Below are 19902 nucleotides of genomic sequence, written 5' to 3' on the forward strand. Positions count from 1 at the left end.
TGCGGCTTACATCTTCTGTCGTCTCGTGTATCATCATGAATGTGTTGTGGCTGCAAGGTCCGTTCATTCACAGTGGGATTCACCGGGGCGCATCATATCTCACAGCTCGGGGCTTCACCCAGCCTGCTCCTCTGTCCTCAGAGCATCTCACTGTGGTGTCTAGACCAGTACTGTGTTTGGATATTTAAATCCAAACACTTATGGAGGCCCCATCCCTCGCTGCCTGGCTAGGTGGACTGTTCTGTTATCCTGTTCTTTTCGTAAATTAGTTTTTATTGAAACATCCTTGATTTACAACATTGTGTTACTTCCGGCAGTACAGCAAAGTGGTTTCTTTATATATCTGTTGTTGCTGGTTAGTCGCTAAGTCATGTCCCACCTTTTGTGTTCTATGGACTATAACTTGCCAGACTCCTCTGTCCATTGCATTTTCCGGGGAAGAACACTGGAGGGAGATCTACCCCGAGGGATCTTCCTGAATCAGGGATAGAACCCAGGTCTCCTGTGTCTCCTACATTGGCAGGCAGATTCTTTACCACTGAGTCACCTCCAAAGCCTCAGTTATACATGTCTGTATGTAAATGTACACCTTTTAGATTCTTCTTTATAAATTATGACAAGACATTGAGTATAGTTCTCTGTGCTATCCACTGTGTCTTTGTCATTTATTTTATATATTTTACTGTGTAGCTGTGCATCTAAAACTCCTAATTTACCCCTTGCCTGCTTCCCCTTTGGTAACCATCCATGTTGTCTGTGTTTGAGAGTCTGTTTCAGTTTTATGAATGGTTCACTTGAATCATATTTTAGATTCCATGTGGAAGTGATGGCATATGATATTTGCCTTTCTCTTTCTGACTGACTTCAGTTAGTAAGATCATCTCTTGGTCCATCCATCTTACTGCAGATGGCATGATTTCATTCTTTTTCATGGCTGAGTAATATTCCATCTTGTATGTATCCCATTCTTAAAACAGTGAAAGCCCCCTCCCCCAAAGAGTGAATGTACTGAAAAAAGCTCAGTGTTGTATGCGTTATGTTTCTACTCACCAAGCTGATGTTCTCTGTTCTTATGGAGGACAGTTGTCTGTGAAAGAGAATGAATAAGGGGAATAATGAACATTGACATGCCTTTGTTTCCAAGGATTATTTCATCACAGCTTTTTAAAAAGGTATCTGTGCCAACGGGAATTTTGAATCGAATGTCCTAGTGATGGGTTTTCATTTCGAATAGCTGTTTTCCTCCGGGGCTTTACCTGTTTCGATGACATTGTCAATATTTTCATTTGGAATCCCCCTTTCACTGTTCAGCTCCTGATACTTCTGAAGTTCTTCTTGAGTGAAACTGGTTCCTCTGGCTGGATTTCATAGCAAACAGGGCAGAAGAGGTGTGCGTTAGAATCCTTTATAGGTTATAAAGAGTCACGTGGCTCATTCTTGTAGAGTCTAGTAAGTCTCACCAACACCACTGCCCTCCACCCTCACCTAAAATCCAGCTATCTTTCTACAGACATGCCCGAGTGTGCACAGAGGTCTTCAGATGTGTCCATGAGGGTAGAGTCCACATAGTTAACATGTTACCACATTCCAGTTCTTGCAACGACTGAGTGAGCTACAGATCATTCAGCTGTGAGCTTAAAGCATGCCCTGGTGAGATGCAGTTTTTCATGGTACATCACAGAAGGTCGTGGCACGTCTGAGACTCAGAATCTGCCCCAATTCTAATGCTTCCTGTCCACTTTGTCTGCATCCTAGAATGGCATCCCTGGGGTTTTCATGAACTCTGATGAAATGAATGGGTGGGGAATGATTTGGAATTTTCAAAAGCACAGTAATCCTATTGAGGCGGTGTAAGACCTTATGTTCCTTGCCCGGCCCCTGCTATTTTCAGCCTGCCTTTTGTCTGTGAAAGATTTTAGTCAAAGAATAAGTTGAATCAGAAAATTGAGAATGTCGGATAGCAAAGGAAAACAGACAGAGGAGATGAAATAATACTAATGTCGTCATGAAGCATAGACAAGGGCCTCTATTTCCTCCCCAAGGAGAGTGGATACTCTTCTGGGTCATATCCTGTGAGCTGTCGTATAGACACTGAAAGCTCCCCTTGTGGACAAGATAAATACAGGCTGACCAGACAGCAGCCATGGCGGAAGCTCCCATGTTTCTGAGAATTGATTTCAAGGAGATGGGAAGATAGGGAATTGTTGATTAACTGTGCCTAAAACAATCACGATGATGCTGGTCAGACCACTGATGACCGATTTGAAAATGACTTTTGGAGCTGACTTCTGTTTTTGCAAGGAGCCCCCTCCCTCTGTCTATAAAAGCTCTTGCCCACTGTTTGCCAGTTGTGGGGTGGGGCAGTCAGCCCTTGGACAGAAGTCCACCCTCCCCCCCAGTTGTCTGCCTCTGAGCAAAAGCCGACTTTTCTTTCTAAGAAGCTGGCCTCTTAGTTGCCTTTTGAAGGGCAGGCAGCAGGATCCCACATTTGGTAACAGCATCACACATGCTACTGAGGGAAACACTCATGCTCTGTCATCTTCAAAGAACAGATACAACCCCCACCCATCCCTGATGAGGATATAATAGCAGAGGGGATAAAGGGATGTGGCAGTGAACTCAAGGGATTGGCCGGATGGCAGAATGACTGATATTCCAGACCACTCTGCCTCTGCAGTCTTCAGGGTGATCCAGTGGTATTTGCAGAGCGTGGGGTTCAGGCTGAGGCAGCACTCTCATGATTGTGACAAAGGAGAAAGCATTTGTCGTGGAGATGACCGCAGTCATGGCCGGGACCTGTGAGTTTTCTAAACTCAGATTTAAACCTCGGTTCACTTTGGTGTCAGGACCCAGCAACTCTGTTTGCGTGACACTTGTCAGGGAACTCATGGAGCATCCTGGAAGATTTCCTTGGATCTCTGGGATAAGTGTATCTCATTAAAAAAAACCCAAAAGCCATCTGATAGAATCCCCCAGTGGACACATTTCCTCATTTTTCTAGCAGACAGACTTTCTATATCCCTGACTCATGTCACATGAAGTCTGAATTCTCCATGTAAACACACATCTGTGCTTCATAGAAGATGCTGTGCTCAGTTGCTCAGTCGTGTCCGACTCTTTGTGACCCCATGGTGTATAGACCACCAGGCTCCACTGTCCCTGGGATTCTCCAGGCAAGAATACTGGAGTGCATTGCCGTTCCCTCCTCCAGGGGATCTTCCCAACCCAGGGATCAAAGCCAGGTCTCCTGCATTGCAGGTGGGTTCTTTACCATCTGAGCCACCAGGGAAGCCCTAATAGAAGTTATGTGTGTATCTCTCTCCTTTCTGTAAAAATACTGATCATATGAACACATCTGCGTTGTATTGGGTAAGCTGTAGTACGTACCAGAAGCTTCAGTTATTTTTGTGATCTTCTGTCCATCATCGTTTTCAAAATAAAATACCAGTATGTTGTCTGTTACATGAATGATTTGCAAATAATTTGTACCCGCGACTGTGGCAGAGAAAAAAAAAATCAAACTTCAATATGATTAACTTATTTTCTTTTCATTTGAGCCTTACATATTCTTCACATGCTATCATCAGTCTTCACTTGGATGGTGACCTCTGCCTCACTGAGATTTCTAGTGATACGTTGTTAGAACTAGTTAAGACAGTTAGTGAACTAGGAAAGCTTCCTCCACACCCCCTTCTCCTGAAGATGAAGACTTCCAGTCTTCTAGACTGAGAAGTCTGTGCATGATAAAAAGTTGTTGACTGCAACTCTAGTAGGTGTTGAACCTCAGCCATCTCATGCAAGCTCGCAAGAGCTGACTGTTAAATTTTCAAGAATTTCGTAACCCAGTTTGCAAGCACAAGTGTGGTTAGAAAGGAATTCAAAAATTTAAATGAATGATATTAACATAAATGTCAGTACCTCATCCAGAGTTATTTCCTAGTACAAGTAATAAAAGAGGTATAAATTAGTCTATTGCAAAATGTTGGACATAGATAATCTGAAATGGTTGCAGATTAGATCCTGTGGCTCTTTGTCCACAGTTGAAATTAAAATAAATGCATCAGACCAAGATTAGAGTGCTCAGTTGTACATTTTTTTCCCCATGAAAATGAAACATACAGACATTTGATCACTGAATAGAATATTGCAGTACTGATATTAATGTTTGAGAATTATTTCCTGTCGTTTTCAACTACAGAGATAGAAATCTATGTTAATGCCTCTTTCAAATTAAGTATTGATATTCATATTTGAGAATTATTTCTCCTTATTTTAAGCTATAGAGATAGAAGTCTATGCTGAAGTCCCTTTCCAATTATGTAAAAATGAGTTGGAAATTTTGGCCGTCATTTTAACTGTTTCCATTTTTGGACTTTCAGTTAATCATGTTCTACTTACTAAACTTGCTAACGAGGAGCTTTTAATGTTTAAAGAATTTCTTTAGTCAAAACAAATTTCATCATGTAGGTCAAGTAAAAGCAAAAATTGTGAAGCAGTCGTCATGAGCCTATGCAGGTAATGGCACTTCTCCATGCCCGAGGAACACGAGGAGTCAGTGTTCTGGGGCTTTTTCTCAGAGACCGTGAATGGCCACGTTGCAACCTTGGACGTCATCCTGGTGTTGTGGGACAGAATGGATTGCTGAAACATTAATGACTTTTCCAAAGTTGCATTGGTGATGAGTAGAGGAAATAGTTCACCAATGCAGACACCTAGGTGTCTTGGATGAAATGGAGACTGTCAGTCCAAACACGTTCCGTGGTTGGGGGAAGACCACCCGTCAGAGAAGCTGGAATACTCACATTCTATGACGTAAATACCGCCTTCTTGTCTCTTGAGCTCTTCCGAGAAAAACTCGCATCTGCCGTCAAATCTGAAAAGCCCAACAGACAAGACGTTCCTTCTCACACTCACCACTCCCCAGGGCTTGGGGACGCCCCACCGTGAATAGGGTTCGAACACCGAACCAACAACCCTGAGTCACACCTCTCACTGCACATTGGGCATCGGACCCCATGTCAGAAGCCAACAGGCGTCTTGTTCTCAGTTCAGGAGGATCGTGCTTACTTGACATAAAATGAAATGAGCAGGTATTCGCAGTCATTTTTGCATTCAATCTGACGATTATAACACCTCAGTGGGCCCCCTTCCACAACCTTCTCCTTGTTATCCGCGGCCACATAAATGGTGCGCCACTCTCCTGTGACCTAAAAGGAAGGTCTTCATAAACATCAGTCAGTCTCTTTTCTGGTTACTCACCAATACACAGCACTGCCTTTGCTTCTGCATTTACCACAGAGGAAAAGCTAATTGAATCTTATTAAGCAAAGAGGAGTTCCACCCCCTACCTTGCTGACTAACACGACATGAAATCATCTTTCCTATTGGAGCACAAAGCATAGAATGCAGAATTCTTTCGCAGACAATTCAGAGTTTTTTGAAATAGCTAAAACTATGCCAGGAAAGACCGTGACAGTTCAAATCTTTCTGAATGTTAGCTTGTTTGGCTTTTTTACTTGTTTGTTTTACCTACAGATGAATAAGATAAGTGAAAAATACCAGAAACAGATATTACATTCACATAGATATGTCAACCACAGAAGGCTTACAATCTGGTCATACATTTACACAAAAATATCTCTGTCACATGCACACACAACCTCACACACACATGCACAAACACAGACACACACACACACAGAATCAAACAAGCAAGACCTTCAAGCAGGTCAGCTCATTCTGGGTACCTTTGAGGGGTCTATTTCAGCTGGAGTTTCCTGGGCCCCACAAACCAGACCAAGGAGGAGAGTCAGGAACACCACCTTCATCTTGGGACTCTTGCGTCCTTCTAGAGAAGCTGAGGGTGTCTTGGTTGTTGGAGAGGTTGTGAGTTGGTTCCACTTTTTATAGGATATGTCTTTTGGCGGAATACATGTTGATCAAACAGTGGTTAATCACCAGATCATGGTGACCTAAAGGTGATCCTCTGATATCCTGGTTGGCAGCTGAGCATTTTGGCATTCTGTGCTTCTTATACAACCCCTGTGTTATTCCTTTCACATTGAAGAGGTCTGTTTAAGCTTATTTTCTAAAACTAATGATGGCACCTTTGTTTTAAGAGGATAAATATGTGGTATCTCTACCAGGAATCACTTAGGAGGAACTTCCTCAGAGGGGTCAATAATTTTTTTTTTTAATATTGAAATTGCAGTATAATTGATGTACAATATTTTTTGTTATAGGTGTATCTTATAGGTACTCATAATTTTATTTCTCCTTTTGGATTTATAAAATATTGGTCTTTTAATTCTCTATGTTTTCCAATCATTATTTTTCAAATAATCTTTGTATATTATTGATGTACTTTGCACCACTTTTTCCACTCCTTGTGTGTGCGTTACTGACTTCTTTCCCTCAGCAGATTCGTTTGAATAAACAGCGTATATTTTTGTAGACTCCTTGCCCATTGCCCCTGCATTGTATCACTGGGATATGTCCCACTTTTATCCATTCCAGTGTTGAAGAATGCATGTTCATAGGCAAGATTTAGTAAGTAAGTGAGCCATCTTATCTCCTGGGTAGGGGCTTAGGGGCTGAATTGCTGGATCTCAGTGCCTCTGATTTTCGATGCCTGTCAACAGGAGATGAGAATTTCCATTGCTCTATCCTTGCCAGGGCTCTGTGTGGTCATTTGTTTTCATTTCAGAGATTGTAATAAATGTGTGAGTGTATCCAGTTTCAGAAGTACTTTCCATTTCCTTGATGAATAAGGTGGTGGAAGCCATTTGTCTATTTCCTTTGTTAGGTGTCTCTGCAAGTCCTTTATTCATTATTGTGTGAATTATTTATTTTTTATGAAGTTTCTAGGTTTTAACATATTCTGGATATAAGTCTGTTTTCAGATGGAGATGTGTGAATATTTTTCCCCCATTGCTCAAGGCTTCACTTGTGTTTCCTTAAGGTTGTCCCTCAAAGATGTAAATATTTTGAATGAGGATTTGTTATTAATGTTGTGTTCCCAGTGTGGGATCCTGCTTGGTGTATATCCTAAACTGTAATCACCCAATCTTTGGTCACAGAATGTCCACCTGTGGTTTACCTCTAGTCTTTCTTGCTTTGGGTCTTAAATACACGTCTTTGAGTCTCTCCGTGTTAGTTGAAAAATGGGGAGCAATGAAACAGTTGAAGTTATTTATATCTTTTTGTCATATGAATTCCCAATTTCTCCAGCAGTTTTCCTTATAAGATTATTATTCTCTTCTGAATTTCCTTTGTAACTGTATCCAAAATATGTTTGTCTGTATATTCCTGTCCCTTCCCTAGGAGCAGGTTTGTTTGTATTTTGGTTTGTATTTCCCCAATCTTGGTTCTCTTTTTGGGAAGTGTCAAAGACAGTTAGCACATGAAGATCCCATTCATGGCCTTCAACAAGTTTGTGTCAGAAGCAAAGCATTCACGATTCACGAGCTTGGGAAAAGAGAATTTTCATCCATTTATGGATCATTAGAGCAGTGCATATTTCTTTTGATTTTCACAAAGGGTGTCTGAAAGAGCAAGGCGTTAATTTTGCTACATTTTGGAGCCAAAGGAAATAATCCTTGAGCCAATGCTGGCTGCAGAGTTATCAACATAAGAAGATACTCAGTTTCAAACGTAAGAGTTTAACTGACTTAAGTTCTACTGCTTTTTTTTTTGGTGTGTGTGTTTTTTCCTGTTTAGTTATAATTACCTAAGGAGCTCCTGTGATTTAAAGAAGCATGTAATGAACAGCATGGTGACTATGACAAATAAGATATAACCTGCACATATAACCTGTCAGTTGCTTAGAGCAGAACTTTTAAGTGTTTTTATCTCACACACACACACACACACACACACACGGGGTGAAGTGAGTAACCAATGTGTTAGTTCACTTGTGTACTATGTAAATCACCAGTGACATTTTTTCTTTGACTCTACCTTCCTGCTCCTTAACTCCCTTCAACCTTCTAAGAGTTGGTATATCCACACTGATTAAACTTAATACACTTGTGCTAGAGGATCCGTCTTCTCCAGGATTTGATGTTTTGTAAACTGGATAGAGAGCCTTTAAAATAATTTTTCAGATAAAAATGTTTTAATGGTTCATATTTCCTGCCTGGTTCCTTATGTTGTTTTCATTATTCATATGGCAGCTGTTTCTCTGATAATTTTTTTAAAAGTATTTCCGTGGGGTATCTCAGTGGTCACACTTATAACTTCTGCTAAGGTTTTTTTTTTTTTTTTCCAATTTTACAACACACTCTTGGTCTTACTTGCTGTGTTCTGCCTTTTGCTAGTAATGGACTCAGGGCTTGTCATTGTGATGGTTTTCTTGCTCAGGCTCTGGAGCCAGGCAGAGTTTGTGTAGCCTTTGTTGTCATTACAGCTTGTGGGATCTTCCAGGATCAAGATTCCATGTGTGTCCCCTGCACTCGCAGGTGGATTCTGAACCACTGGATCCCTGGGGAAGTCCTTCTGCTCAGTTAATTTTCCTGTTTCTTAGTTTTAGTTCTTGCTTTAGGCTGGCTTGCTTGGTTGAGACCTTAGTGAGCATAGCTTCATTCTCTGGGGCTAATAGTAGCTGTCCTCCGCTCTTCCCTAGTAGCAGTATTGGACACGTTCCATCCTGGGGGCAGGGGTCCTATTTCAGTGTCATAACTGTTTGCCAATTAACACAGCTCGTGGGGTTCTCAGAGCAAGCGTACTGGAGTGGTTTGAAACTCCCTCCTCCAGTGGATCACGTTCTGTCAGAACTCTTCACTGTGACCCATCTGTCTTGGGTGACCCTACATGAAACGGCTCATAGCCTCCCTGAGTTATGCCAGCCCCTTCACCACACTAGGCACTGATCCACGAAGGGGGTATAACTTAGTCGTCAACCACTATTGTTCCATTTCCTGTCAACAACTCAAGACAACGGACATCAATAGCTTGACCTTGGAGACCAGAGTGTGGTTGGAATGTGCATTCACGGTGCATGCAGCTCACTGTGAGCCCTGGCAGGGTATGTGACCAGTGCCCTGTTCTCCATTTCCTCTCACTCCACAGCATTTCACGTGCACCAGCCTTCCACATCCTCAGGAGCCTACCAGAGTTCTGCAGAGTGGAGTGCCTCATCTTTCCCATCTCCCTTACACACTTTTGCTGGTCTCTTGTCTAGTCCAGTGTCATGACCTGTGGGGTACCCATGATGCTCCTTTTGCCCAGCAGTTGGCACCAACCAATGACTATTACTTTGAGCAATGTCTGATGAGGAACTTTTCTGAAGAACTTTAGGCAACTCTGCTCTTGCATCTGCAGCAAGGCCTCTGCTTCTGGGGTTTGAGCTGGAGAGGAGATCCCCCGAGTTGGACACCACAGACCCCGTGCTTTGTAAACACCATCGTTGCCCTTTCTTTAGTGAACACTGTTCACTTTTGTCGCATGTGTGTGTGTGTGTGTGTGTGCGCTCAGTTCATCAATCATGTCTGACTCTTGCAAGTCCATGGACTGTAGCCTGCCAGGTTCCTCTGTCCATGGGATTCTCCAGGGAAGAATACTGGAGTGGGCACAAACAAAAGCCAAGGTCCAGATGGCTTCACAGCTGAATTCTACCAAAAATTTAGAGAAGAGCTAACACTTTCTCAAAGTCTTCCAGAAAATTGCAGAGGAAGGTTAACTTCCGAACTCATTCTCTGAGGCTACCATCCCCCTGATACCAAAACCAGACAAAGATACCATAAAAAAAAAAAAAAAAAAGAAGAAGAAAAGGAAAAGAAAACTATAGGCCAGTATCACTGATGAACATAGATGGAAAGATCGTGAACAAAATTCTAGCCAACAGAATCCAACAACGTATTAAAAAGATCATACATCATGACCAAGTGGGGTTTATCCCAGGAACACAGGGATTCTTCAATATCTGCAAATCAATCAGTGTGATACACCACATTAACAAGTGGAAAGATAAAAACCGTATGATTATCTCAATGGATGCAGAGAAAGCCTTTGACAAAATTCAACATCCATTTATGATAAAAACCCTCTGGAAAGCAGGCATAGAAAGAACATACCTCAACATAATAAAAGCCATATGTGATAAACCCACAGCAAACATTATCCTCAATGGTGAAAAATTGAAAGCATTTCCCCTAAAGTCAGGAACAAGACAAGGGGTGCCCACTCTCACCACTACTATTCAACATAGTTTTGGAAGTTTTAGCCACAGCAATCAGAGAAGAAAAAGAAATAAAAGGAATCCAGATTGGAAAAGAAGAAGTAAAACTCTCACTGTTTGCAGATGACATGATCCTCTACACAGAAAACCCTAAGTACTCCACCAGAAGATTACTAGAGCTAATCAATAAATATAGAAAAGTTATAGGATATAAAATTAACACACAGAAATCCATTGCATTCCTATACACTAACAATGAGAAAACAGAAAGAGGAATTAAGGAAACAACTCCATTCACCATTGCAACAAAAAGAGTGAAATATTTAGGAATAAAGCTACCTAAAGAAACAAAAGCCCTATATATAGAAAACTACAAAACACTGATGAAAGAAATAAAAGAGGACACAAAGAGATGGAGAAGTATACCATGTTCTTGGATCAGAAGAATCAATATAGTGAAAATGAGTATACTACCCAAAGCAATCTATAGATTCAAATGCAATCCCTATCCTGCCACCATGGTATTTTTCAGAGAACGAGAACAAATAATTTCACAATTTGTTTGGAAATACAGAAAACCTCAAATAGCCAACGCAATCTTGAGAAAGAAGAATGGAACTGGAGGAATCAACTGGAGTCAATCAAGCCTGACTTCAGACTCTACTATAAAGCTACAATCATTAAGACAGTATGGTACTGGCTCAGAGACAGAAATATAGATCAATGGAACAAAATAGGAATCCCAGAGATAAATCCATGTACCTATGACACCTTATCTTCAACAAAGAAGGCAAGAATATACAATGGAGAAACGACAATCTCTTTAACACGTGATGCTGGGAAAACTAGTCAACCACTTGGAAAAGAATGAAACTAGAACGCTTTCTAACACTATACACAAAAATAAACTTAAAGTGGATTAAAGATCTAAATGTAAGACCAGAAACTATGAAACTCCTAGAGAAAAGCATAGGCAAAACACTCTCTGATGTAAATCATAGCAGGATCCTCTATGACCCACCTCCTAGAGTAATGGAAATAAAAGCAAAAATAAACAAATGGGACCTAATTAAACTTAAGAGCTTTTGCACAAAGAAGGAAACTATATGAAAGTTGGAAAGACAGGCTTCAGAAGGGGAGATTATAATAGCAAATGAAGTAACTGACAAAGAATTAATCTCAAAGATATAAAAGCATCTCCTGCAGCTCAATTCCAGAAAAATAAACGACCCAATCAAAAAATGGGTCAAAGAACTAAACAGACATTTCTTCAAAGAAGACATACAGATGGCTAACAAACACATGAAAAGATGCTCAACATCACTCATTATTAGAGAAATGCAAATCAAAATCACAGTGTGGAACCATCTCACGGAATTCAGAATGGCCACCATCATAAAGTCTACAAACAGTAAATTCTGGAGAGGGTGTGGAGAAAAGGGAACCCTCTTACACTGCTGCCAGGAATGCAAACTAGTGCAGCCACTATGGCGAACTGTGTGAGATTCCTTAAAAATCTGGAAATAGAACTGCCGTATGACCCAGCAATCCCATTCCTGGGCATACACCCTGAGGAAACCACAATTGAAAGAGACACGTGTACCCCAGTGTTCATCACAGTGCTGTTTACAATAGCCTGGACATGGAAGCAACCTTGATGTTCATCAGCAGACGAATGGATAAGAAAACTGCAGTACATATACACAATGGAATATTATTAGCCATTGAAAAGAATACATTTGAATCTGTTCTACTGAGGTGGATGAAACTGGAACCTATTATATAGAGTGAAGTACGTCAGAAGGAAAACACCAATACAGTATGTTAATGCATATATATGGAATTTAGAAAGATGGACGATGACCCTATGCAAGACAGCAAAGGAGACACAGATGTAAAGGACGGACTTTTGTATTCTGTGGGAGAAAGAGAGGGTGGGATGATTTGAGAGAATAGCATTGAAACGTGTATATTATCATATGTGAAATAGATGACCATTCCAGGTCCAATGCATGAGACAGGATGCCCCGGGCTGGTACACTGGGATGACCCTGAGGAATGGGATGGGGAGGGAAGTGTGAAGGGGGTTCAGAATGGCGGCCAAATGTACACCCATGGCTGAATCATGTCAGTGTATTGCAAAACCTCTACACAATGTAAAGTAATTAGCCTAAAATTAAATAAATAAATAAAAAGAAAATATCTTATCAACACTTATTGAATAAACAAAATATATGAATAATTAAAAAAAAAGAATACTGGATTGGATTTCCATTTCCTCCTTTGGGCATCTTCTCGACCCAGGGATTGAACCTGCGTCTCTTGTGTCTCCTGCATTGGTAGGTATTTTTGGTATATATATATCTTTTTTTTTAACCACTGCAACCCCTGGAAGCCATGTAAGACTGCATTCTGCAAACCTTACCACCTCCTGCAACCCCACAGCAGATGAACGCTACTTAACACCATCGTTGAGTTGTTTTCAAGGTCCACTTAGTACAGCTGAGATTCTACTTGAAGGTGTCTGACTCCCCAGTTCCCTTTCTTGTGTGATATCTGATTGGAACCTCATTTCACCATATAAAAACTACCTTCTGTGGTTTATTTTCTCATCTTGCAGAAACACTTTCAGGATTCAGACTGTGCACTCTAAACAGAGTTATTTCCTCCTTCATTGTACACTCGATTTTCTGCATGGTTGAATTTACATGTTTTGAGTATTTGAAAACATAGAACCTTTGTTCACTACGAATATGTGCATTAATCAATTTATTGAACAATTCAGTCACATCAGCTAGAGCAGAGGATATTCATAGTGGGAAAGCCTTGGGTTCAGGGTCATGATTTCCTGGCATAGAGGCAATGATGATTTCAAGGAAAAGGTCTGCTATCTTCATCTGGATGATTGGGACACATGAGTGCTTCGATTTTGCTCGCATTCTTACTCCATGTTTTTCTTTAAGCGTGAGAAAAAGGAAAATGTTGTTGAGCTGATGATTATTAATATGATATTGGCTACGGCATGAGAGAAAGAGTAGAACCAGTTGCTGACGGGAAAGCAGTGGAGAAGTTTTCCTACCAGACCCATTTCACAGAAGTTTCTCTTGTGTGTGTATCCCTGGGGGTACTGTAGAATTACCACCTGGTGAAACCAGCTGTGAACAGTCTGGTATCAGTTCTGATATTGAGAGTTAGTACGTTATGCATTCACAGCTCTGAGATGTAGGAGACTATATGCTCTGTGACCTGTGCCACTTACATCTTCTGTGATATCCTTTATCATCATGCATGTGTTGTGGCTGCAGGGTCATTCATTCACAGTGGCCTTCCCCAGCAATCATCCTATCTTATAGCTCAGGGCTTCACACCACCTCCATTGCCCGTAAAGCATCTCAGTGTGGATTCTAGGCCGATGTCAGGGTTTAGATATTCTAATCCAAACACTAAGGAAGCCCAAGCTTTTGACACTTGACAAGGTGAAGTGTTCTGTCATCCCATCCTTTTTAAAATTAATTTTTATTGAAATGCAGTTGCTGTTCAATGTTGTGTTAGTTTCAGGTATAGAGCAAAGTGATTCATTTATACATTTGTTGTTGTTTTCTCTCTGGGTTGTGTCCCACTCTTCTGTGGCCATATGGACTATTCCCAGATTCCTCTGTCCATTGGATTATCAAGGCAAGCATACTGGCGTGGGGTACCTGAACCAAGGATCTTCCTGACCCAGGGATGAACGCACATCTTCTGTGTCTCCTGCATTGGCAGGCAGATTCTGGAACTCTGAGTCACCTGGGAAGCTGTCAGTTCCATATATGTTTAGGTATGTGTATACCTAGTTTCATTCTTCTTCTTAAAGTTATTAGAAGACATTGCGTATAGTTCTCTGCTCTCTCCAATTGGTCTTTGTTGTTTATTTTATATATTTTAGTGTGTATCTGCTTCTCTCAAACTCCGAATCTACCCCGTGCCTGCCTGCTTTCCCTTTGGTAACCATTAATTTTGTCTGTGTTTGAGTCTGTCTCTGTTTTTTAATGGTTCATTTGAATCATATTTTAGATTCCACATGGAAGTGATAGCATATGATATTTGCCTTTCTCTTTCTGAGTTACTTTGCTTAGTAAAATTATCTGTAGCTTCATCCATGTTGCTGCAAATGGCGTTATTTCTTTTGTTTTCCTGGCTGAGCAATATTCCACTATGTATGTATCCCATTCTTCAAGCAGTAAGCCCCCTTTCCCCAAAGTGTTAACCTGCTGAGAAAAAAATAGGTTGTATGTGTCATATTTCTACTCACGCAACCACTCTTCAGTGTTCTTATGGAGGACAGCTGTCTGTGAAAGAGAATGAATAAGGGGGGAAATGATCATTGACATGCCTATATTTCAAAAGATTATTACAAAGCAGTTCTTATTAAAGACATCTCTGCCAATAGGTAATTTGAATTGAATGTTCTAGTGATGTCTTTCATTGTGGATACCTGCCATCGTCTGGGGCTTTACCTGTTTCTATGACATGATCTATATTTTCAGGTGGAATCCCCCTTTCACTGTTCAGTTCCTGATACTTCTGAAGTTCTTCTTGAGTGTAGCTGGTTCCTTTGCCTGGATTTCATAGCAAACAGGGCAGAAGACGTGTGCATTAGAATCCTTTATAGGTTATAGAGTGCCACCTGGCTCATTCCTGCAGTGTCCAGTAAGACTCACCAACACCACTGCCCTCCACCATCATTTAAACCCCGCTCTCCAGCTGTTTTTCTACAGACGTGCCCGAGTGTGCACACAGGTCTTCAGATGTGTCCGGCGGGTAGAGTCCACATAGTTAACATGTTATTACATTCCAGTTCAGAGAACAACTAATCATTCAGCCGAGACCTTAGGCATCCCGCTGTGAGATACAGTCTTTCATGGGACATCAAAGAAGGTCATGGTGGGTCTGAGACTCAGAATTCCTCCCAACTCTTATCTCTTCCTGTCCACTTTGTCTACATTCTAGAAGTCCATCCCTGGGGTTTTCATGAACGCTTATGAAATGAATGGATGCAGGAATGATGGGGAAGTTTCAAAACCACACTTATCCTAGTGAGATGGAACAGGACCCTGTGTTCCTTGCCCCACCCACCATGTTTCTGGCCTGCCTTTTGTCTGTGAAATATTTAGGTCAAAGCATAAGTTTAATCAGAGAAATGACAATGTGCGAAAGCAAAGGAAAACAGTCAAAAGAGACCAAATAATAATCATGTAGTCATGAAACAAAGAAAAGGACCTGTACTTCCTCCCAAGGACAATAGATACTGTTCTGGGTCATCTCCTGTGAGTTCTTTGCAACCCCATGGACTGTAGCCCGCCAGGCTCCTCTGTCCATGGGGATTTCCCAGGCAAGAACACTGGAGTGGGTTGTTATGCCCACCTCCATGGGATCTTCCCTACCCAGGGATCAAACCCAGGTCTCCTGCATTGGACGTGGGTTCTTTCCCATCTGAGCCACCAGTGAAGCCCTATTGTAATGTGTGTGTACCTCTCTTCTTAGTATAAAAGTACTGATCATACAAGCTCATTTACATAAGCTACAGGACTTACCAAGACCTTCACTCATTTTTGTGATCTTCTCCCCATCATAGTTTTCAACATAAGTCACCAGCATGTTTTCTGATACATGAATCAGTTCCAAAGTATTTGCACCCGCATCTGTGACAGGAAAAAACAAACAGACAAACAAACAAACAAAAAAAACACAAAAAAAACAAGAACAAACATTCAAACCTCAGTAGGATTAACTTCTTTCCTTTTCAGTTGAACATGTCTTATTCTTCACACGCTCTCTGTCATCCATTTTCCCTCTGATGGTAAACTCTGTCTCAGTGACATTTCTAGTGGTGTGTTGTTAGACTCTTTAACACAACTCATGAAGTAGGGATGCTCTCTCCACACACCGCTCTCTTGAAGATCTTTAAGACTTCCAATCTTCTATACTGAGCCTTCTGTGAACGATAGCAAAGTTGCTTGTTGCAACTATAGTGTGAATTGAACCTCAACCATCGCATACCCGCTCACAAGAGCTAATTGGTACATTTTCAGGGATTTTGTGACCCAGTTTGCAAGTACAGTCATGGCTAGAAAGGAATTCTAAATAATTAAATGAATCTTAGTGAAATGAAAGGGACTGCATGATCCAGAGTTGTTTCTTAGCACAAAAGTAACAAAAGAGGGACCAGTTAGCCTGTTGCCTAATGTTGGGCATATATACTCTTTAATGATTGCAGATTACATTCTGTGGCTGCATGTCCACAGTTGAAATTAAAATACTTGCAGCAGACCAGGATTAGAGTGCTCCATTCTATATGTTTTCAATGAAGATGAAACCCATGGACATGTTATCACTTCATGTAATGTTACAGTGTTTATATTAACATTTGAGTATCATTTCCTATCATTGTCAACTACAGAGATAGAAATCTATGTGAGTGCCCCTTTCAACTTATGTGTTGATATTATATTTGAGAAATATTTCTTGTTATTTCAAACTGTGGAGATCAAAGCCTATGCTAAAGTCACATTCAGTGTATGTAAAAATTAGTTTAAAATTTTTGCTCTTATTTTGAAGTGAAGCAAAAAATCAGTCGTGTCTGACATCTGTGCACCTCGGCCTGTCACCCAGCAGACTGTCCTGTCCATGGGATTCTCCAGGCAAGAAGACTAGAGTGGATAGTCATTTCCTTCTCCAGAGTACTTCCCAATCCAGGGATTGAACCTGGGTCTCCTGCATTGCAGAGCTCTTACTTTAGCTGTTCTCATTTTGGGACTTGAGATTAATCATGTTCTACTTACTACAGTTACTAATAAAGAACTTTTAACATTTAAGAAATTTCTTCATTTTAAGCAAATTTGATCATGTAGGTGAAATAAAAAAATATTTTGAGTCTTTATAATCTTAAAATAATTATATATATGTATACACATATACACATAGATACATACATACATATATATACACACATACATATACATATATATACACATACATACATACATATATATACACACACATACATATATATGTACACACATATATAATATATATGTACATAATATGTATGTATGTATCTGTATATATACACACACATATAATATATATATTATATGTACATATATACCTGTATATGTATTACATATACATGTATATACACACATGCATATATATAATATATATGTACATATATATAATACATGCATACATACATACATATATAATATATATGTACACATATATAATATGTACATATATATAATATATGCATACATACATACATATATATGTACATATATATAATGTATAATATATATGTACATATATATATATAATATATATATATCATCTTTTGCACTTCACCATGCCCAGGGAACAAGTATAGTCACCATTCTGGGGCTTTCTCCCAGAGCCCATCAATGGACACATTCCACCCTTGGACCTCACCCTGGTGTTGTGGGACAGAGGTGATCCCTGAAAAGTTAAATGGCTCTTCCAAGATTACCTTGGTAATGAGTAGCAGAAACAGTCCACCCATCCAGACATCTGGTTGTCTTTGATGGAATCGAGGCTATCGAACTGAACACGTTCCATGGTTTGGGGAAGACAGCCCATCCAAAAAGCTGGAATACTCACATTCTATGACATAAACATATCCCTCTTTTCTCTTTGCCACTTCTTTGAGTAACAAGCATGTTCCATCGTCCCTGAAAAACCAAGAGACAGAACAGTCCTTTCTTGCCATCTCTTACCCAGCCCTTGAGGACGCCCTTGAATAGAGTTTACACCCTCCACTTTGCAGTCATGACCCATGCCTTTCACTGCACATTGGAGCCCAGACCGCATGCCAAACATCAACAGTTTCCTTGCTTTCCACTGTGGGGAGGATGTCGTGCTTACTTGTCATAAAATGTGATGGAGAGGTATTCACAGTCGTTGATACATTCAATCCGACGATAGTAGCCCCTCAGTGAGCCCCCTTCCACAATCTTCTCCTTGTTATCCGCAGCTGCGTAAATGGTACGCCACTCTCCTGGAATCTAAGGAGGAAGGAGGTCTCCATAAACATCAGTCAATATCTTTTATGGTTACTCACCAGTACCCAGAACCACCTTTGCTTCTGCATTTCACACGGAAGAGAAGTAAATTCAACCTTATTAAGCAGAGTTCTTCCCCCTACCTTGTTGAATAACATGACATGAATTCATGATTCCTATTGGAGCAGAAAACGTAGAGTTCGGGGTTTTTTGAAATAAAACATGTCATGATTGAATGACTCTCTGAATGATAGTGTGTTAAACTTTTTTTTTGAAGCCTATAGACAAATAAGATGAAGAAGAAAATGAAAGACTGGTTACACAAAGGGTTGTATTTTGCTCACTGGACCACAGTCCATGATACAATCTGATTATACATATAAATGAGCTTATCTTTTACATGTACACAAAAACAACCAGACACACAGACACACACACTCAAACAAGCAAGACCTTCTAGGAGATCACCTCCTTCTGGGTACCTTTGAGGGGTCTATCTCAGCTGGAGTTTCCTGGGCCCCACAAGCCACACCAAAGAGGAGAGTCAGGAACACAGCCTTCATCTTGTGACCCTTCTGGTCCTTCTAGGGAAGCTGAGCGCATCCCAGTTGTTGGATAGGTTTTGAATTGTTGCACTCTTTATAGGATACGTGTCTTGGCAGAATGCATAATGATCACACAGTGGTTAATCACATGATGCAGTTCCATAGATGTCATCTTCTGACATCCTGGATGGCTTTTAGTGGTTTTCTGCGGTTCTCATAGAGATATTTATTTTTAGAGAAGCCGCAGTTGGATCTGGACATTAAGTCTTCAGAGTAAATAAGAACTCAGAGGACACTTGAGGTATTTCCAGGACAGTGATATTTATATTCTTGTCCATCCTCAAAGAGTCCAAGACACACATCCTCAACCTCTGTGTTATTTCTCTCATGTTGAAGAGGTCTGTTTAAGCTTATTTTCTAAAAGTACAGATGGCACTGTCCCATTTTAAGAAAATCAGTATGTGTTGTTTCTACTAGGAATCAGTTATCAGAGCATTCCTCAGAGGGGTCTGTATTTTTTTTTATACGAAATTGAAATATATTTGAGGTAAAATATTTTTTGTTATAGGTATACCATATAGATATTCATAATTTTATTGCTTCTTTTGAAGTTATAAATATGTAGGCTTTTTTATTGCCTATCTTTTATAATATATATTTATATGTTATTTATTTTAACATAGTAGTTTCTACCTCTTATTCCACTCCTTCGGTCTTAACCTACCATTTTTCTTCACCCCACTGATCACCACTAGTTTCTTCTCTGTATCTTTTCTTGTTATATTCTGGAGTTTGTTTTATTTTTTATTTTACACACATAAGTAGAATGGAGAAGACTCTTGAGAGTTCCTTGGACTGCAAGGAGATCCAACCAGTCCATCCTAAAGGAGATCAGTCCTGGGTGTTCACTGGAAGGACTGATGCTGAAGCTGAAACTCCAGTACTTTGGCTACCTCATGCGAAGAGCTGACTCATTGGAAAAGACCCTGATGCTGGGAGGGATTGGGGGCAGGAGGAGAAGGGGACGACAGAGGATGAGATGGCTGGATGGCGTCACCAACTCGATGGGCATGAGTTTGAGTAAACTCCGGGAGTTGGTGATGGACAGGGAGGCCTGGCGTGC

At 40.5% G+C, this 19902-nt stretch overlaps 2 protein-coding genes across 2 annotated transcripts; both read right to left on the bottom strand.

Moving 5' to 3' along the window:
* Nucleotides 1–1050: 1050 nt before the first annotated feature.
* LOC110125863 (allergen Bos d 2-like) lies at nucleotides 1051–5886 on the bottom strand. Its single transcript, XM_020875182.2, has 6 exons — nucleotides 5748–5886; nucleotides 5068–5207; nucleotides 4803–4873; nucleotides 3388–3495; nucleotides 1257–1358; nucleotides 1051–1087 (listed from the first exon to the last, which is right to left on the bottom strand). Exons 1-6 carry the CDS (start codon nucleotides 5826–5828, stop codon nucleotides 1071–1073), a joined length of 519 nt encoding a protein of 172 aa, XP_020730841.2. The 5' UTR covers nucleotides 5829–5886; the 3' UTR covers nucleotides 1051–1070.
* An 8602-nt stretch (nucleotides 5887–14488) lies between these two features.
* Nucleotides 14489–18797, bottom strand: LOC110125862 (allergen Bos d 2-like). The gene is made up of 6 exons (XM_020875181.2): nucleotides 18717–18797; nucleotides 18098–18237; nucleotides 17834–17904; nucleotides 15751–15858; nucleotides 14674–14775; nucleotides 14489–14505 (listed from the first exon to the last, which is right to left on the bottom strand). The coding sequence occupies exons 1-6, from the start codon at nucleotides 18795–18797 to the stop codon at nucleotides 14489–14491; spliced, it is 519 nt and encodes a 172-aa protein (XP_020730840.2).
* Between the last annotated feature and the right edge of the window lie 1105 nt (nucleotides 18798–19902).

Source organism: Odocoileus virginianus, unplaced genomic scaffold (genome assembly GCF_023699985.2).
Source record: "Odocoileus virginianus isolate 20LAN1187 ecotype Illinois unplaced genomic scaffold, Ovbor_1.2 Unplaced_Contig_6, whole genome shotgun sequence".
NCBI lineage: Eukaryota > Metazoa > Chordata > Mammalia > Artiodactyla > Cervidae > Odocoileus > Odocoileus virginianus.

Excerpts from the sequence above, each read along its gene's own strand:
- LOC110125862 (XM_020875181.2), bottom strand. The coding sequence starts at position 18,797 with ATGAAGGCTGTGTTCCTGACTCTCCTCTTTGGTGTGGCTTGTGGGGCC. Across the intron at positions 17,905-18,097 it reads TCCATCACATTTTATGACAA|GGACGATGGAACATGCTTGT; the intron begins GTAAGCACGACA and ends TTGGTTTTTCAG. Across the intron at positions 15,859-17,833 it reads ATATGTTTATGTCATAGAAT|ATGCGGGTGCAAATACTTTG; the intron begins GTGAGTATTCCA and ends TTCCTGTCACAG.
- LOC110125863 (XM_020875182.2), bottom strand. The coding sequence starts at position 5,828 with ATGAAGGTGGTGTTCCTGACTCTCCTCCTTGGTCTGGTTTGTGGGGCC. Across the intron at positions 4,874-5,067 it reads CTCATTTCATTTTATGTCAA|ATTTGACGGCAGATGCGAGT; the intron begins GTAAGCACGATC and ends TGGGCTTTTCAG. Across the intron at positions 3,496-4,802 it reads CGGTATTTACGTCATAGAAT|TCGCGGGTACAAATTATTTG; the intron begins GTGAGTATTCCA and ends TCTCTGCCACAG.